Source organism: Python bivittatus, unplaced genomic scaffold (genome assembly GCF_059951505.1).
Source record: "Python bivittatus isolate LINGU-HERP-01145 unplaced genomic scaffold, Pbiv_v1 ctg000660_np1212, whole genome shotgun sequence".
NCBI classification, from domain to species: Eukaryota; Metazoa; Chordata; class Lepidosauria; order Squamata; family Pythonidae; genus Python; species Python bivittatus.
The window spans coordinates 87,848-103,598 of NW_028277092.1; the positions used below are offsets into that span (position 1 = coordinate 87,848).

The window sequence follows — 15,751 nt, forward strand, 5'->3', positions numbered from 1 at the left end:
TGCAAAACAACCCCCTTCGTTTGGGGGCTGGTCCCTCTTTGTCTTCTGCAATCCGCTGAATGTCGATCTTCTGGAACGGTGGTGGCAGGGCGGGGAGGAAGAACGAGATCAGGATTCCCTAAAGGGGCAGGAGGCAATTGTCCCTCAGCAAGCCTCAGGAGTCTTCCCAGTTCCCCATAGGGCAGTGCCCCCCACCTGAATGGCCCTTTCCGTAAAGAAGTGTGAACCCTTCATGTGCCCTGTGGAGGCTCAGCCATCGATCTGATTGCGATCAGCTTGCAGTAGGAAGCTGGAACAACCAAGGGCACGTACCTGCAGACCCTCCCCATTCTGGATTTGCCAGAACTTTCCAGCAAAAGGCAGGAGGTGGGAGGGAGAAACACAGGATGTTCCGCCAGATGTTCCTGCCACAAAGTTTGCAGTTAAAGAAGCAGCCAGCAGGTCAGAGGGCGTTTGGTTCTTGGGACCAGAGAACGGGGGCTGTGAATACAAACGCAGGCCCCAGACCATTTCCATAGACATCATAAGTCTCTTAAACCGAGATTTTGGCCCATTTTTTGCGGAAATTAGGGCAACCCTAGCTGCGCTGAGGCTTCGGTGGGCTTGACAAGACTCTTGCGTGAGCTCTCATCAGCCCCGAACACAGCAAAAAACGGGCCAACCGCTCCAGTGACAACAGCCTGCAAGGACCAAGCACAGCCCCATCAAGACTGGAGATGGTGTGTCCTGTGCAGCATCTCCGGGTTTTTTGAAAGGTAATGTAAGGTTGCAGGGCTTAATCTTGATCAAGATCACTGGGCACGCGTAGGAGACTTTTCCACTTTTCACCAGAATTGTAGTGGGTGTGGGTGTGTGTTGTAGGAGTGTAAGGGAAGAAAAGCCATGTACTTCACATCATTTGAGTAGGATTTTCCCCCCCTCTTTTTCAGAAGATTCAGGCTGCTTCGCATTATGTACTTAACAGATTGTCTTGTAAAGGCAGGACAACAGAAGAAATCAAACTGATCGTTGTCCTTAAGGGTTAGGGTCTGCGTGTCCATGTGGCCTACGTTTTTGGAGGCTGTGACAGTTTTGCCACTGACACAAAAATGAGACCCACATTGACTGAGACCCACAGGCGTGATGAGCAGGTGGGTCTGGGTTACCTCTGGATCCACAGCTTTGATCCCAGAGCTCCCCAGAGCTCCCTTAAGGGGAACCGAGGCAGGACATTTGCATTCTCACTGTTCCGTGCCTGGGGCTGCCTAGATCGCATCTTCCTGGATTCTCAGGATCCTGGGATGGATTTCCCCTCACCTGGGTCCTGTTCTGCCTCTGAACACGGGCACCGTGAGCGGCACCAGTTCCGGCAGCCAAACGTTGCTCTGAGTTGCCTACCCATTCAGAGTTGCAGCCGGCCAGCAACCCTGGCCATTCTCAGGGTGTACCATTCATTTCCACACCCTGCTGGTCCACCCTCTCCCAACAGGCAGCCCACACCCTGCGCCTTCTCTGCTCCAGCTGGCTTCCGTTGCCCCCATGTCTTCTCCATCGTTAGACTTCCACGACTCTGGGGGTAGGAAAGCTCAGGAGTTGCTGGCCCCAAGGGCCACTGGGGGCTCCCCCCAGGTAACCTCTGGCTGTCCCACATAAGTGGTCATGTGCTAGATGCCGCTTTTGCCCCAGAGCAGTTGTTCAATGATCGGGCTCGAGAGGGCACAGCATCTAATCCGGGCTGTGATCACGTCACTTCTGGCTCAGATGAGATGGGCTGAAGAGGCCTCCTGGACCCAGAGGCGTTTTGGCAGGCGCTGTGGGAGTTGGGGATTAGGGGCGCCATTCCAGAGGGGTTTGACTCCTTCCTCAGCCACTGGCCTCTTAGTCGTGAGCGCTGCAGAGCTGAGTTTTCTCCCCTCCACTTTGTATACATCCACAAAGCCACTGAGAGAGGCCAGCGGTTGCTATCTTCTGCCCACGTTATCAGCTCCCGGGCCACATGGCAATGGGGCCAAAGTCTTCCCTGATGTTGGGAGGCTGCAGGGCCTGAACGGGAAGCAACAGGCTGAAGCTGAACCCGAGCAAGACAGGCTGCTGCTTGTCTACCAAGGCCTCTGTTAGCTCCCGCCGGCCAGGCGGCTGCAGCCCTTCCCGGGGCAGGCGGATCTGGAAACTCACCACGCTCACTACTTGGTTGGACTGCTGCAGTGAGCTCCACGTAGGAGCCAAAGGCTCCACGCCTTTGAACACATCTGGAAACTGCAGTTGCAACAGGGATGTGGGGCCTACCAGTTAAGTAGCACAAGGTGCCAGGAGCACACCACACCCGTGCTGCCAGTTCTGCACCGATTGCTGGTGGGTTTCTGGGTGCAATTTGAGGTGCTTGTTTGAGCCTATAAAGCCGGGTAAGGCTTGGCACTGGGACACCTTCAGAGGGACGGGACTGGTGTCTCCTCGCTTCCATGAGGTCAGGGGTGAGGCCATCATGGCCTCCGTGATGTGAAACAACCTTCCTGGGAGGTTGGACTCACTCAGATGCCTGAATGGAGCTCTTCCGGAGAGCTTTTTTAGCCAAATTATCAGGATGATGCCCTTGGGTTATAGCTTGTTGATTATTTCTAATAATTGTTTATTTTATTGCATCATGGACATCTTTATTTTATCATGTCGTATTCTTTATGTCCAAGGGACTTGTGATTGTGGAGGTATAAAAATCTAGTACTCACATAGATAAAAAAAATTAATTCATGTTTGCCCTGAAGTTCTTCAGTTCCTAGACCTGAACAGTTCACCTTTGCAAACAAATGTCCATAAAAAGCGTGATGCAGAGGACAAAATAACACATTATAAAGATTTCTAATATAACCTTTTTAATTAAATAGTGTCAGTGAAACAAAGAACTTCCCTATTGCAGTGGTGAAATTTGAGTTGGTAACTTAGTTTGTTAAAGGCATTGAACTACACACACAGCTCTGAATCTTTGCATAGGTGGTTATTTTTTCTTGGCAATGCCCAGGCAGCATTTCTAATATTAAGGGTTTGCAGTGTGGAACAAAAGCACTAGGGGCTAACAATTTTACTACTAGGACCTCAGAGTACTGCAGTAATTTCCCAAGATATCGGAGGGGAAGTACGCTTTAAAAACGCCATTCTGATATTCTGTACTCAACCTGACGGGTGTTTGGTCAAAGCACACAGTAGCCTGGGCCGTGAGCTCCACCTCGGACTCCAGGAAGGATGAAGGAACATCCCTACAGACGGTCTCCTGATGAACTTTGACTGGAGGAGGGTACCATTTGGTGTTGGCCTCCTTGGGCCTTGTCGTCGCCCTACGCCACGGCCTCCTCCGTCTGGGCTTTCGCCCCTGCTACTTCACAGAGAAACAGTAGACGCCGTACTTCTTCCGGAACTTGCTGGGGAAGCCAAAGCTGCGGACGCCGGGCTCCGGGAGCCCCCCACAGTGTGGACGGGGAGCAGTGATCGGGAAGCGCACGCTGCCATCATCCAGCCAGCCTCCGTTGCAGCGGTCCAGCTGGGAGAACCTCCAGGCCGCGTAGAGCTGCCCGACCTTGGCCACCGCGGCTCCGTCGTTGCGGCAGGCTTGCGTGGCCTGTTTGAAGTTGAAGTGGCCCCTGATGAAATCAACACGACCTGGGCGAGGGAGGGAGCGGGAAGGAGGGGACAAAGAGAGGGTGACCACGGGAGAGCCAGAACGGAGGCAAGAGTTGGAAGGGCCCGGCCACCCTTCACAGCCGCAAAGCCACGCGGAGGCCTGGTAAATCAGAGTGGAGTGAAGATAGCAGTAGCGGGGTGTATTACCCCTAAGAAAGTTGGGTGATGAAGATACGAGTCCCGGGCACCAAATCCAGGTGGCCGGACAGGAGGCTGGAACCTTGCATTTCCAATACGGCTTTCTCTGAAATGCAACCTGTCCCACCCAGAGGGCCAGCGAGACAAGGGAAGACGAGGGAGCCGGGGAACGGACAAGGAAGAAGGACTTATCGGCATGGGATAATCTTTAGCGTCCGATCTGGGGGGGACGTTCCCTCTCTAACCTTGGAGAGGGTAGCACTCCCCCATTCATGAGTGGTGCACAGTCTGGAGTCGCAGCTCCTGCTCAGTGAGCAGGTGGCAGCTATGGCCAGGAAGGCCTTTGCACAGCTTCATCTGGCACACCAGTTTTGCCCTTTCCTAGATCAGTCACTCACACTCTGGTCACCTTGTGGTTTGACTACTGCAACATCCTCTACATAGGGATGCCCTTGAAGACCACCTGGAAGCTTCAACTAGTCCGGAATGCGGTGGTGTGGGCAGTGATGGGCGTGCCTCAGTGTGCCCTTGTAACATCTCTGTTTCATGGGCTGCTCTGGTTGCTAGTCTGCTCCTGGGTGCAATTCAAGGTGCCCTCCATGGCACAGGGCCTGGCTACTTGAGGGACTGCCTGCCTCCCATATATCTGCCCAGCTGATCTAATCTGGCAGGGTTGGCACGCTCCGGGTTCCTTCGATTAAACAGTGCCATCCATGGGGACCCCAGAAGTGCGCCTTCTCTGCCTCAGGGCCTGCCCTCTCAAATGAGGTTCCCCCAGGATCCAGGTGGCCCCCACCCTGCCAGTGTTTCAAAGAGCTCTGTGCCCAGGTCTCTGGCGAGGGAAAGTGAAGTCCCCGTCTGGGTGATGTGGTTTTGCTTTGGTTGTTACCCAATTTGTGCCATCTTTTGCCTTTTGTTTTTATTATTTTATTTCTGAGCTGCCTAGGGTTACTGGGAATCAGGCAGCATAAAAATCAAATTAATAAATAAATAATCTTATAAGTCAATCAGCTGAGCTCCCCTTTTAAGCTGAAACTGTTTCTGGTGATCCAAATTGGCAACACAGACAGTCAAAAACACCAGGCACTCAGAGGCCGGCATGTAACACTCCAAATCTCTGAAGCTGGCAAAGCCAGGGCACTCTATCTGCCCGTAGCTTGGTGTCACTGGGTCTCGTGAGCAGAGGGGAGACCGAGGGAATCTAACAGGATGCAGGTTCTGTCAGAAGGACACGGTGCCCCTGAGAGGTCACAGAACCATTACGGATCCCCATCCTGGGATATTTAGCTACCTTCCCAGCCCCGTTCTTCCCACGGGCACAGCATACAGCTCAGCGCTAATTTAACAATTTCATAAACATCTAAATAGGATTCAGTCACCTTAAGAATGGATAAGTGAGCCAAAGCCAAAACTGAATCAACAAAAGGAATAAAGGCCTAGTTAATAAAAGCCTTTCCATTCAAAGCAAAAGAGAAGAAATAAGTTTTTTAAAGACCTGCTTTGTGGCCAAGAGGGGACTCTCTAAGGCAGGGGCTGCAGCCAGAAGACCCTTGTTCTGTCCCCATCAAGTCGTGAACTTTGGGTTACCTGGATCCAGGCCTGGGTCAAAAGTGGAGACGTGCAAAGTGTTCCAGGGAGCCCACAACGGCCGTGGCCTGGCGCTGGATACCCCGAGGCCCTCCCCAGACTCCCTCCTCAGGGGTGGCCCTGCAGCCACGCCTGAAGCTTCCCCTGGGTGCTAAACAGGGATCTGTGGAAAGTTATCCTGGGATGGACTCAAGGTGGAAAAAAAGGCTGAGAGCAATAAAGCTGCCAATGGGTTTGACTCATCCACGCCACGGCACTCCTTTCAGAGAGGGGCCCGAGAAAGGCGAGACGGACGCACAATCTGGGCCTCGGAAACGTGTCTTACCGGCAGCGCCCCTTGGCTCGTCTCCACCTACCTTGCACGGCTGACGTGAAACAGAAGGCATCGAAGCGATCTTTCAGCTTGTCCCTGGTGCCGTAAGTTCGGACCCCCGGCAGAAGAAGGTGTCCCCCACAGGGCTTGCGGGAATTCCGGATGGGGTAGTGCACGCTGCCCTCCGCGACCCATCCCGCGTTGCACCAGTCCAGCCCTTCCGCCCACGCTAGGAAAGGACCACAGAGAGGGAGGCAGAATGCCGGCTGCCCCTTGGCTTCTGCTCTGGCGCCTCTACGTTTCGGACAGGCGTTGGTGGGTGGGTGGGTGGAGGGGATTTGTTATTAATTTGCTATTGGAGGCACAGGGGCAAGGGCAACAGGGAGACAGGAAGTTTAGCAAGACATTGAAAGGGTGTGTGGGGGGATTATATAATCACCCCAAACTTGATCTGCCAGTCCAAGGATAAATTAGCACAACCTTCCCCTCTGCCCTCTCGAGAAATAAACAAGGAGTGGGTCTGAAGATCTCCCGAACCTTGAACTGGTTAAGAAGCACATAAACTTTTTTTTTTAATGGGAATGCATTCTACCCCAGGCGCACCCGTTCTGATGCATCCGCCTCTTCTCATGCCTGTCCGTCCCGGGCCAGGACTAAACGCACCCAGGGGGTATCTCTCTACCCCCTCCTCCACCCAACCCCACCTTCCAGGGCCGTAGCTGACCGTGCAAACGGGAGGCTGCAGGGGGGCCATTCTGAAGCGAAGGCAGAGGAGCAGGAGGGAGCCTGGACGGAGCCACAGCCTGTTCTCCATCGAGTCCCTCAAAGCTCAGCCAGTGCAGAGCCACCCCCATAACCTCTCTTCATTCCTGCTGATCAGAGACCATAGAAAGGAGGATGGAAGCAAAAATAACTGAAATGCCTGGGAGACGCTTCATACGCGAGTGATCTCGATCACCAGATCTTGGGCTTCATGTAGCTCCCAACATTTGGGAGGCACTTGGCATGTTTACCCTGGAGAAGAGAAACCCGTGGGGGGACCGCATAGCTGTCCTCGATATCTCAAGGGCTGCCATGCAGAAGAAGGGGCAAGACTGTTCAGTGGATCCGAAGACGGGATGAGAAACCATGGGTTAAAATGATGGGGAGTAGGTTGGACCTCAGGAGGAATTTCCTAACAGGAAGAACCCTTGAGGAATGTAAAGGCAAATGGTTACAGGCACACTTATGCGTAGTTCAGAAACTTATTTCTGATTGCTTTATCATCTTCAGGGTGTCAACGTGGCGAGAAGACAGGTGTTCAGATTACATCACCTCTGAGTTTCCCCTTGGAGGTTTTTGCGTGTGGGGGTGTTAATTGATTTACTGGTTGTCTGCCGTCAAGTTGGTGTTGACTCTTAGCAACCACATAGATTGGTTTTCTCCATCAGTTTTTCATTAGTAGGAACAGAGGAATTCCTGATTCTCCCCGTCTTCTATTTTGTGCCCACAGTCCAACCTGGGTTACCTTTGTAAAGCTGCTCGTAGGTGGCCAGCCGGGCATCTTGTTCTTGGCAAGCCGTCTTGGCCTCAAAGTAGTTGAACTGATAGCGGCCCCGGCTGGTTTGGTAGGGGAAGACGACCCCTGGAGCAAGAGGGGAGAAGGTGAGGGGCAGGCGGGCTGCAGGGGACAGAGGCTGGGGAAAGAACCGGCAGCAGACGCGGAGACACCCCTCCATGCGCCGGCTCCCTCTCCCCGCGGAAGACCAGCGCTGCCCTTGTCCTCGGGGCTGGCTGCAGCGGCCCCCGATTAAGCCCCACGGCTTGTGCAGTTTGCGTACGCAGGGAGAGGGAGCCCTACCTGGCCTGGAAACCCGTTTTCCCTTCCGCAAAGGAAATGTGTGAATCAAGCCAGGTGGACCCCATTTTAACTCCGCAGCCCCGTCTTTCAGAGGAGGAAACAGAAGGCTGTGCCCGATGGGTCAGCCCGGCTCCAGGCCGGGAGGTGTTGCCCAGTGCTGCCCCTCCTCCGCGCGGGGCCTGCACGGAAAGGCACCGGCTCCCTCGCTCTGCTCCCCTGGGTTGGTGAGTCGCAGCTCTCAGAGTTGGGGGGCGTTCTCGGCCTACAGGCAAGCCCGCCTTGCAGCGGGGGCACCTCCTACCTTCTAACTGCAGGACGAGAGAGATGCTTTCGTCCTCCAGGCCATTGACAAGCTGGCAGCGATAGCGGCCCTCATCGTCCAAGGTCACGTTGGAGATGGTCAGCGACGCATCGTACCGGTGGCTGCGTTTCAGGTGAGCCCGGCTGCCCAGCGGGCCATAGGTTTTGTGATGGACCCCATTGGTGATCAGAATGGCAACCTCCAGATACTCAGCTGGATCCACCTTGCTCCACCTGATCTTATAGTTTTGGGGCACAACCCACAGGATGCAAGGCAGGGTGACCGAGGCTCCCCTCTGGGTCTGCACTACCTTGTTCGCTGGCTCCAGCAAGTACTGGAGGGGGACAGGAGTTGCTGTGGGAGTAAAGAAATGCCTGCTAATTAAGGCCGCAGCGCAGAGCCAGAAGAGATGCAGGGGAAGCTCTCTTTACTTGCAAAGTCATTCATCTAATTAAGTTTGCCCCGATAGCGAACAGGGTATGAATGTAAGCGTTTGCAACAAGGGTTACATGTTACATTTCTTGAGGCTGTTCTGGGTGATGGTGGGGAAGTGACTCTTACACCAGCACAGGCTGGGAATGAGAGGAGGACCACATCACTTGGGCAGGAGGAAAGATTGGGGCTTCAGGGAAGGATGGTGCCATGGCACCATCGCAAGGAGGGACGGGCCTTAGCCCACTCGGGAGGCACATCCACGCCAAGGCTTCTGCCACTGGCGTTCTGTTGCAGGCCCGGCGGGGAGAAGCTCTGGGCCGAGGAGGGGGATTCGCTGCATACCTTGATGACTCCCACTTGGCCTTTGGTAGATGGCGAGAGTTCCAGGAGCAGAGGAGAGACACAGGGATGTCAGGAGCAGAAGCAGAGGCATGCCTCAAGGAGAAGGCGGTGACTGGGGTGCCTGCAAAACGAGGGACACCCCTTTAACCCCGGAGGCTGCTGAGGCGCAGAGGCATCCCGCCAACACCCAGCAGGAAAGGTCCGAACTGTCTCGGCCACCACAGACTGACCGGGAGGAGGACGGCGCTCTTCAAACCCTCTCAAAGCAGGCAGAGGCCTTCCAGTGCTCAGAGACACAAAGGGGGCTTGCAAAACGTACACGTTTTCCCCTCCCCCATTTCCCACATACAGAAAACCAGCATGAGGGATAATCCCCTGGAAAGATGGGGACCCTCCTCAGGGATGCTTTCAGTAGGGCTGGCAGAGCTGAGCTGCAAAACTCCGCGGAGCACCAGATGGCAGCAAAGAGATACAGAAAACTCATACTGTTCGCTGCCCCCAAATGGGTCTTGGGACGTGATGCTGCCCTGAACAGGCAGCTCGACTCAAGGGCTGGGACGGCTGCTTCTAACTCTGCGGCTATGTGAAAACACACACCGATTTTGTTCCGCTCAGAGAATAGTCTTCCCAGGGCTGGTTCCTGGGGCTGGGATAAGCAAGGGCATAACCAGGAACAGGGTCAAGCTGTAAACGTGGGATCCAAACTCAATCATATACTCTCGGCACTATGAGAGAAATGCACCTAAAACAACATCTTTGCTCAAGGAGGACTCTGTAAACCAACACAGATGATTACTTCCTCATAGAGTGAGAGCAATCTCATGAGCTTCATCGGTCCTGAAAAAATGGAACTTCTCAACAGCTTCTGTGCCTTTGAAGAATGAATATTAAGAAGAGGTGAGCTTGGTCAGCCAAGAGCTCGCTTGCCCAGCCTCCTGTCTCTTGCTAAAGTGCCAGCAAACGGTGCAGATGATGGACTGCCCTGTTTTTTAATCCCTGCCAGGCACTTGGCATTTCCGTGCGGTTTTCATTCTGCAGATAAGCGATGCTGCTAACTCATTAGACAAGAATGCCTTCCAGTCTGACCAGTGTCCACAGAGGACCACCAGGGATTTTGGGGAGCTCACACGCAGGGGATGCGATCGAAGAAGCAGACGGACCAGAAGTGGCCTCCAGAGGCCACAAGTCAAGGATTTGCCTCTCCCCACTCCCACATATCTGCTGAACCCTTCTTAGGCGCCCCATTTGCCCCCATTTGTTCCCTCCTCCACTCCCATGACCTTCCCTTGAAAAAAAACCATCTGCCAAATAAATCCTGCCCGCTTTTGCCTGCCTGTCACAGCGCAAGTTATTTCTACAAATAATTTTCTAAGCAACTCCTGTGATAAGATGCAAAAGGAAGAGCTGTACCTGGTGTGATTCATCTACAAATCCCAAACCAAAGCAGGAATAGGTCACTTTAAAGTGGCCCACTCATCATTCCTCTTCTGAATCCGGCCTCAGGCATGTGAGCCTCCGCTCTGCCAAGAGCCACTGCAGGAAGAGAGGTCTCCCGGCTCCTCAGAGGAAGGGCTGCTGGTCACCCCAGGGGAGACGGGGAAAATCAGGACTGGGGAGCTAGAAGGATCCTCTTACGCCAGCGTCCTTCTAGGAAAGAGCAGGTTCCTCTTGCTCTTTCCCATAAATATTTGCATCTCTTTCTGTTTTGTCACTTGCGCCCCCAGCACCACCCCCTTGTTCCAAGAATACATTAAAACAAAGAAGAGGAAACAGCTCCCCATTGTTCAGCTGGGCAAACAGAGCAATTCCCAACAAACAAGCCTGTCTTTATTGAAGAGTAATTCAGACAAACGATCAACACCCTTCTGATGCTGGGCTGGGGATCTTCAGGGAGGTTTTCTCGGTCTCCAAGACCAAGGACCACTGGGGGGCGGGGGGGAATGCTGAAAGCCCCAGAGATTTCCCCATAATACCTTCTGCTCCCAACTACTGAAGTTGTTTTCCTTGGCCCTCAGCATTCAGGCGACTGATGCAGAATCTGGCACATCTCTGTGGCCCAGGCTGGCCCATGTTAATCATTTTGGTGGGAATTCAAATGGTCACCCTGAAATAGATGCTTTCGGGCTGAGAAGTGGTGATTTTCAAAGGCTTTGAGCTTCGGATCTATAAGCCAGCTGTCTCCATTCTGGACATCTACCCCTGGCAACATTAGCCGTAAACCTTCAGCCAGTCCATCTCCCAACCTAAGGCAGGAAAAGCGCTGGAATGTGTGTCTCTGGAAGGGAGGGGAACGGGACGTGCCCTTTCCTAGAATCATAGAGGGGGCTTTGAAGTCACTGGCTCCACACCTCCCCCTCAGTGCAGGAATTCATTGAATCACCCCCGACCTCCAGCCCCTGGTGGAAAATTCCAGTGAGGGAGACTCCCAGCACTGTCCCAGGCAGACCATTCCACTGTTTAATAACTCTGAGTGTCAGGAAATCCTTAATTCACTTTTTTAAAAAAATTAAGCCTTTTGGCCCTTGTCCTGCTCTCAGGTTCAGAGAGAACATATGTGGCAGCCTTTTAGATGTTTGCAGACCGCTGTCATATCTCCCCTTGGTCTTCCCTTTTGCAAACTAAGCATGCCCAACTCTTTGGAGCCCCCTTCCAAGGCTCAGTTTCCATTACTTTTACCATCCTGGTAGCTCTTCTCACTCCAGCTTCTCCTTGTCCCTTTCAAAGTGTGGTGCCCAAAACTGGACACAAGACTCCAAGGGTGATCTGAACCACTGGAATTCAGTGGAAGGATCACCTCCTCTGATTTGGACACCATACTTGTGTTAGTGCAGCCAAGACTGCTGGCCTTTTTTTATCTTCCTATGTAGGTAGCCAGTTGCCAAGAGATTGCAAAATCTATGAGTGAGAAAGCAAAATTGAGAACATATTTGTCTCATATCTCAAGAAAGCTTCTATAATATACCTGCATCTTTACCAAATATTTTAAGCTTTGCTCCATAGCAATCTTTTCATTTTGTTTTCTATACAATTTTTTAAAATGCTCTTCTTCCAGAAACATGATAGATGTAGACAAATCCCCAAACTTCACTTCAACTTCACTTAATGGAAAATGCAGGTACTTCTGTGTGATTTTAAAGAGGAGCTGAGGAAGCAGAAGAGCCTCAGTTGTTCAGACAGGTCCAAGATCAACCAGCCAGAGGCCTCCAGAGGAACAGGCATGGCGGGAAGGCAGTTGTCCTTCCAAGCATCTGGAACTCGGCAATAGGTTGCATCTCCATGGAGTGATGCTTCTCCGTCCTCCTGATCCTCTTAGCCCACTTCTCTACGCCTTTGCCAGATAGCAATAGGAGAACATCTAATCTGACTCAGGCCAAGGCCTATCGTAGTCCAAAATTTGGTTCCTCGTAGTGGGCAAGAAGATGCTCCTGGAGGGCTTAGAAGAAAGCGTCTCTCCTTTCCCTCTCTCACCATTCTCCTCCTGCAGTTTGAATTTGGTGACCCCAACTATGAGGTATACCTGAAACTATTAACCCTCGCTAGGCCTGTCCTCCATGAATTTATCCAAATCGCCCTTCTAGCTGCTTTCCTCCCCCACCCCAAAATGCAACTGTTTATTATTATTTCGCAGGGAAAACCAGGGCAAGAAAACGTACACGGTGTCTCCGCCTGTACCTGTCCATGGCACAAGCTGGCCCTTTTTCTGCTATGGCCCCATCCTGTAGCCAGCACAAGAGTGAGGCCGGCTTAGCCACGCCATTTGCCCCTCGTATTTCAACACCATCCAGTGGCTGCCTCAAGCCCAGGCATTCACAGGTGGGGGCGGGAGGGCACGCGTGACAAAACCTGCGTGGCTGTGTGCACAGAACCATAGGGTCGGAAGGGAAGGATCCCCACGCAGGTGTCTGTTTGTGAACCTCTGGGGACGGCAGAGGGGCAGGCGGTTCCACTGCTTCACAGAAAATCCCTTCGTATTTTGAGTTTGGATCCCCCTCTGTAAAGTGACCGCCCATTGGATCTTGCCCTGCCCTCAAGTCCCTTTTTGCTTCTGTGCCTTTGAGTCAGGGTCGCCGCCTGGCAACTGCCTGGACTCTCCCTGCAGTCTTCTTGGCGGTTTGCCGTTTGGGGACTGAGTAAAAGGCTGGTTTTGTGCCTCAGGCAGAACCAGAATGCACGGCCTCCTGGTTGTAGCCTGGTGTGTTAACCACTACACCAAACTGGCTCTCACCCTCGAGTACTACGGACAGTTAGTCCTCCCCTTCGCCTGCTCTTCTTCGGGCGGAGCATTCAGGTTCTTTTATCTACCCTTCGTAGGATTTCACCTCCAAGTCTTTTGTCGTCTTTGCGGCTCTTCCCAGTTCCTCAGCCCCCAAGTGCAGACCCCAACATATCTGCCCGCTGAACTGCATTTTCCAAATAAAGGTAGGGTGAGCAGTCGTGGTGTTGGTTCCTTGTCTGGACCACCTCAAAGGGCTGGCAGCAGGCCAGCAGGAGAAAGCGTGCTGGTGAAATAGCGCCCACCCGATTCAAGTCTTGCCGCATCCGATGTTGCAGGTCTCCAGCATTAAATTTAGCAAAAATCTCGTGCCTAAAGATCACAGCTCCCTCTCGCTGCCCTAAAGAAGAAGAACCCCTAAGGCATACTGAGTGCGTTTACTGGGCCAGAGTGGCGCTGCTTGCCTGTAGCTCTTTCCAGAACAGCCCTAGGATTTGAAATTCCTTTGCCCCTTTAAGGCCCCTGGGGAGAAGTGGGATTCCCCCAGTCCTGGGAAGCTCTGCCTCTCTGCATCTGGCAGGCTGGCATTTAAATCCTGGGCCTACCTTGCAAGGGGGCAAACGGGAGGAGCCCCCCACCACCACGCAACCCCCACTGTGCGGGGCCCGGCGAATCGGGCCATTGTTGCACTGTCCCGGCTGCCGGATTGGAGGTCTGGTCCAGCATGTGACGATGCGCCAAGGCCTGGGACGCTTTGTTCTCTCCACAGGGAACAAGCCGCTGCTTGTATTCGAGTCCATCATCTGCTGCTGTTCGTCTGATGGGGTCCTGCGGCCATCCTGCTCTGCAGAGGCAGCCTCATGGCCTCCATGGCTACTGCCACATGATTGACCAGCAACTGCTCTGCTTCCCGGTCACTTGGTCCCCATGTCTGCCCTGGGGAATACCTGGTTAAAAGGTGGCTTGTTCCCCCTGCACTTTCAGCAGGCTGGGGAGGGAGTGCACTTCAGCCCCTTGGCCAGCGCTGGCTCATTCCCCCTCCCTCTGGGCCCTTCCCAGGCCAGAAGCGCTGGTGAAAGCATCTGGGTTTTAGGGACCTTTAAATCAGCACCGAGGGGATCCAGGGCACGGAGCGGCCTTCCCCGCCTCAGTGGCGAGCAGCACGAGAGCCAGGAGCTGTCCTGGTTTGCTGGGACAGTCACAGCTCTTGGCAGGAGGTCCCACCCAACGAAGGCTGTGGTGGCGTCCTGGTGGCAGGAGGAAGGAGGGGTGGCGCTCCCCTGCCCCGAAGCCTGCTCCCTTAAGCGAACGGGCTGCAGGGGGTGGAAACGTGGCGGTGGCTGTGAAGCCCTCCTGTTTTCAAGAACAGCGCATCACGCCCGTCCAGATCTTTCTCATGCAGAGCAGCGTTTTCTTCTCACCGTCTGGTTTTGATGCCCTATTCCTAAACACATATCCAGGCACGGCCCTTCGCCTGTTTGGTCCAATCAATGAGAAGCGTTCTTAAACCTTCACACGCATTACAGCTAAGTTAAAAACCCCCATTTACCCTGTTCTGTCTGGACAAACTGGCTTATCCAGGTAAAGGAGAAGGAAAGCACCAGAGTCGCTTTTCAATGAGATGGGCAGTGACAAATTTGATAAATAAATACATAAAATTAAAAGCATGTCTGATAGGGTACAGGCAGAACGGGGAAAATGTGAGCTTCCTTCTCAGATCGATTGCATTGAAAATGTGGAAGCTTAAGAAAGCAGTGAAGAATTTAAATTTTAATGACTCTCTTTAAATAGAATTTGATGTGCATAATTGTGGCTTACAGATGGAAATTTCTCCCACATTTTTATACGTACGTATGTCATATGTCTTTCTTAGTTCAGTAGGACTCTGTGCATTAAAATGTGTTGCGTCAATCCACTTCTAAGCAAAACTGTAGCCAGTGAGTTTAAGACTGCAGTGATGTCTCTAACTAATAAAGCCTTTTAAATGGTTTCAGTTATCTAACTTTGTGCCACCTCAGCAATATATTAAAAAGGGTGAGGGAGTTAAATGGGGAGGAAAGAAATCTCTCCAAGCGCACGTGCATCCATGTGCCAACTTGAGATGCATATCAAGCTCTTTCTTCTCATGCCTTCAGTCCTCTGCAAAATCTTTATACGGAAGATCTTTTCTGTCAGCCTTTTCTCAAGGGTTTCAATTCATTCAATGGCATTATTTAGAGCAGATCCCTGAACTTCTGAGATGAGTCCTCATAAGGTTTTTCATCTGGTGATGAGACAGATCGATCCTATTTGAGATTGTAGGGGGTCACTGCACCATAACGTATGAGGACCTCTGTCTTACTGATGTTACTGCAATTCATTGTGTTTTTTATCCTTGTTGAAATAATACAGATTTTTTAAAAGACACATTGGTACTTTCTGATCATTAACTGCTTCAGTATCTCATTCTGAAGAGCTAACTTGATGAAATTTGGCCTTCCTGCCCTGAGAGGGTTAAGCTGAGAGCTGGTGGTTTGGGGGACAAAGACGGCAGCCACGTAAACCTTCCACAGCCCCTCGGCTTAAAGCCTCAGCCTCCCTTAATTTGCGGGAAGGGCAATGGGCTTAAACATAAAGAGGGATATCGGACCCTTGCCCTGGCAGTGGGCTCTTTCTCTCGGCTTACTTCCTTGTTGCGATAAAGGTTTTTACGTAGTCAAGCTGTGACGGCGAGTCGTCTGCCGAGCGAAGCCAAGGAGTTGAGCCAAGCGAGTTGTGGGGTTGAACCCCACTTCTGTCACTTTGACTAAGGATCCTGCAGACGCTTGCAGCCCTCGGTAGCTGGAGAAGTGCCATGAGGGGAGAAACGGGTCTTCTGCTGGGGGAGAGAAGGGGGGGAGGCCCTTTTGATGCCCACTGGCACTCCTGTGTATGCGGCCATATTCCTCTTGGCTC

General features: G+C 52.6%; 1 protein-coding gene across 2 annotated transcripts; it reads right to left on the reverse strand.

Annotated features, from left to right (window-relative positions):
* Nucleotides 1–3,343: 3,343 nt before the first annotated feature.
* HAPLN2 (hyaluronan and proteoglycan link protein 2) lies at nucleotides 3,344–8,695 on the reverse strand. 2 transcript variants are annotated; one of them, XM_088151110.1, is made up of 5 exons: nucleotides 8,614–8,695; nucleotides 7,828–8,181; nucleotides 7,194–7,310; nucleotides 5,730–5,915; nucleotides 3,344–3,627 (listed from the first exon to the last, which is right to left on the reverse strand). In XM_088151110.1, the coding sequence occupies exons 1-5, from the start codon at nucleotides 8,693–8,695 to the stop codon at nucleotides 3,344–3,346; spliced, it is 1,023 nt and encodes a 340-aa protein (XP_088007236.1). The 2 variants fall into 2 exon arrangements, with proteins under 2 accessions (XP_088007236.1, XP_088007235.1); XM_088151109.1 differs by having other exon boundaries at nucleotides 8,605–8,695.
* Between the last annotated feature and the right edge of the window lie 7,056 nt (nucleotides 8,696–15,751).

Coding starts and splice junctions, on each gene's coding strand:
- HAPLN2 (XM_088151109.1), bottom strand. CDS start 8,695: ATGCCTCTGCTTCTGCTCCTGACATCCCTGTGTCTCTCCTCTGCTCCT. Junction 8,182..8,604: donor GCCAAGTGGGAGTCATCAAG/GTATGCAGCGAA, acceptor TTACTCCCACAG/CAACTCCTGTCCCCCTCCAG. Junction 3,628..5,729: donor TTTCACGTCAGCCGTGCAAG/GTAGGTGGAGAC, acceptor TCCCTCGCCCAG/GTCGTGTTGATTTCATCAGG.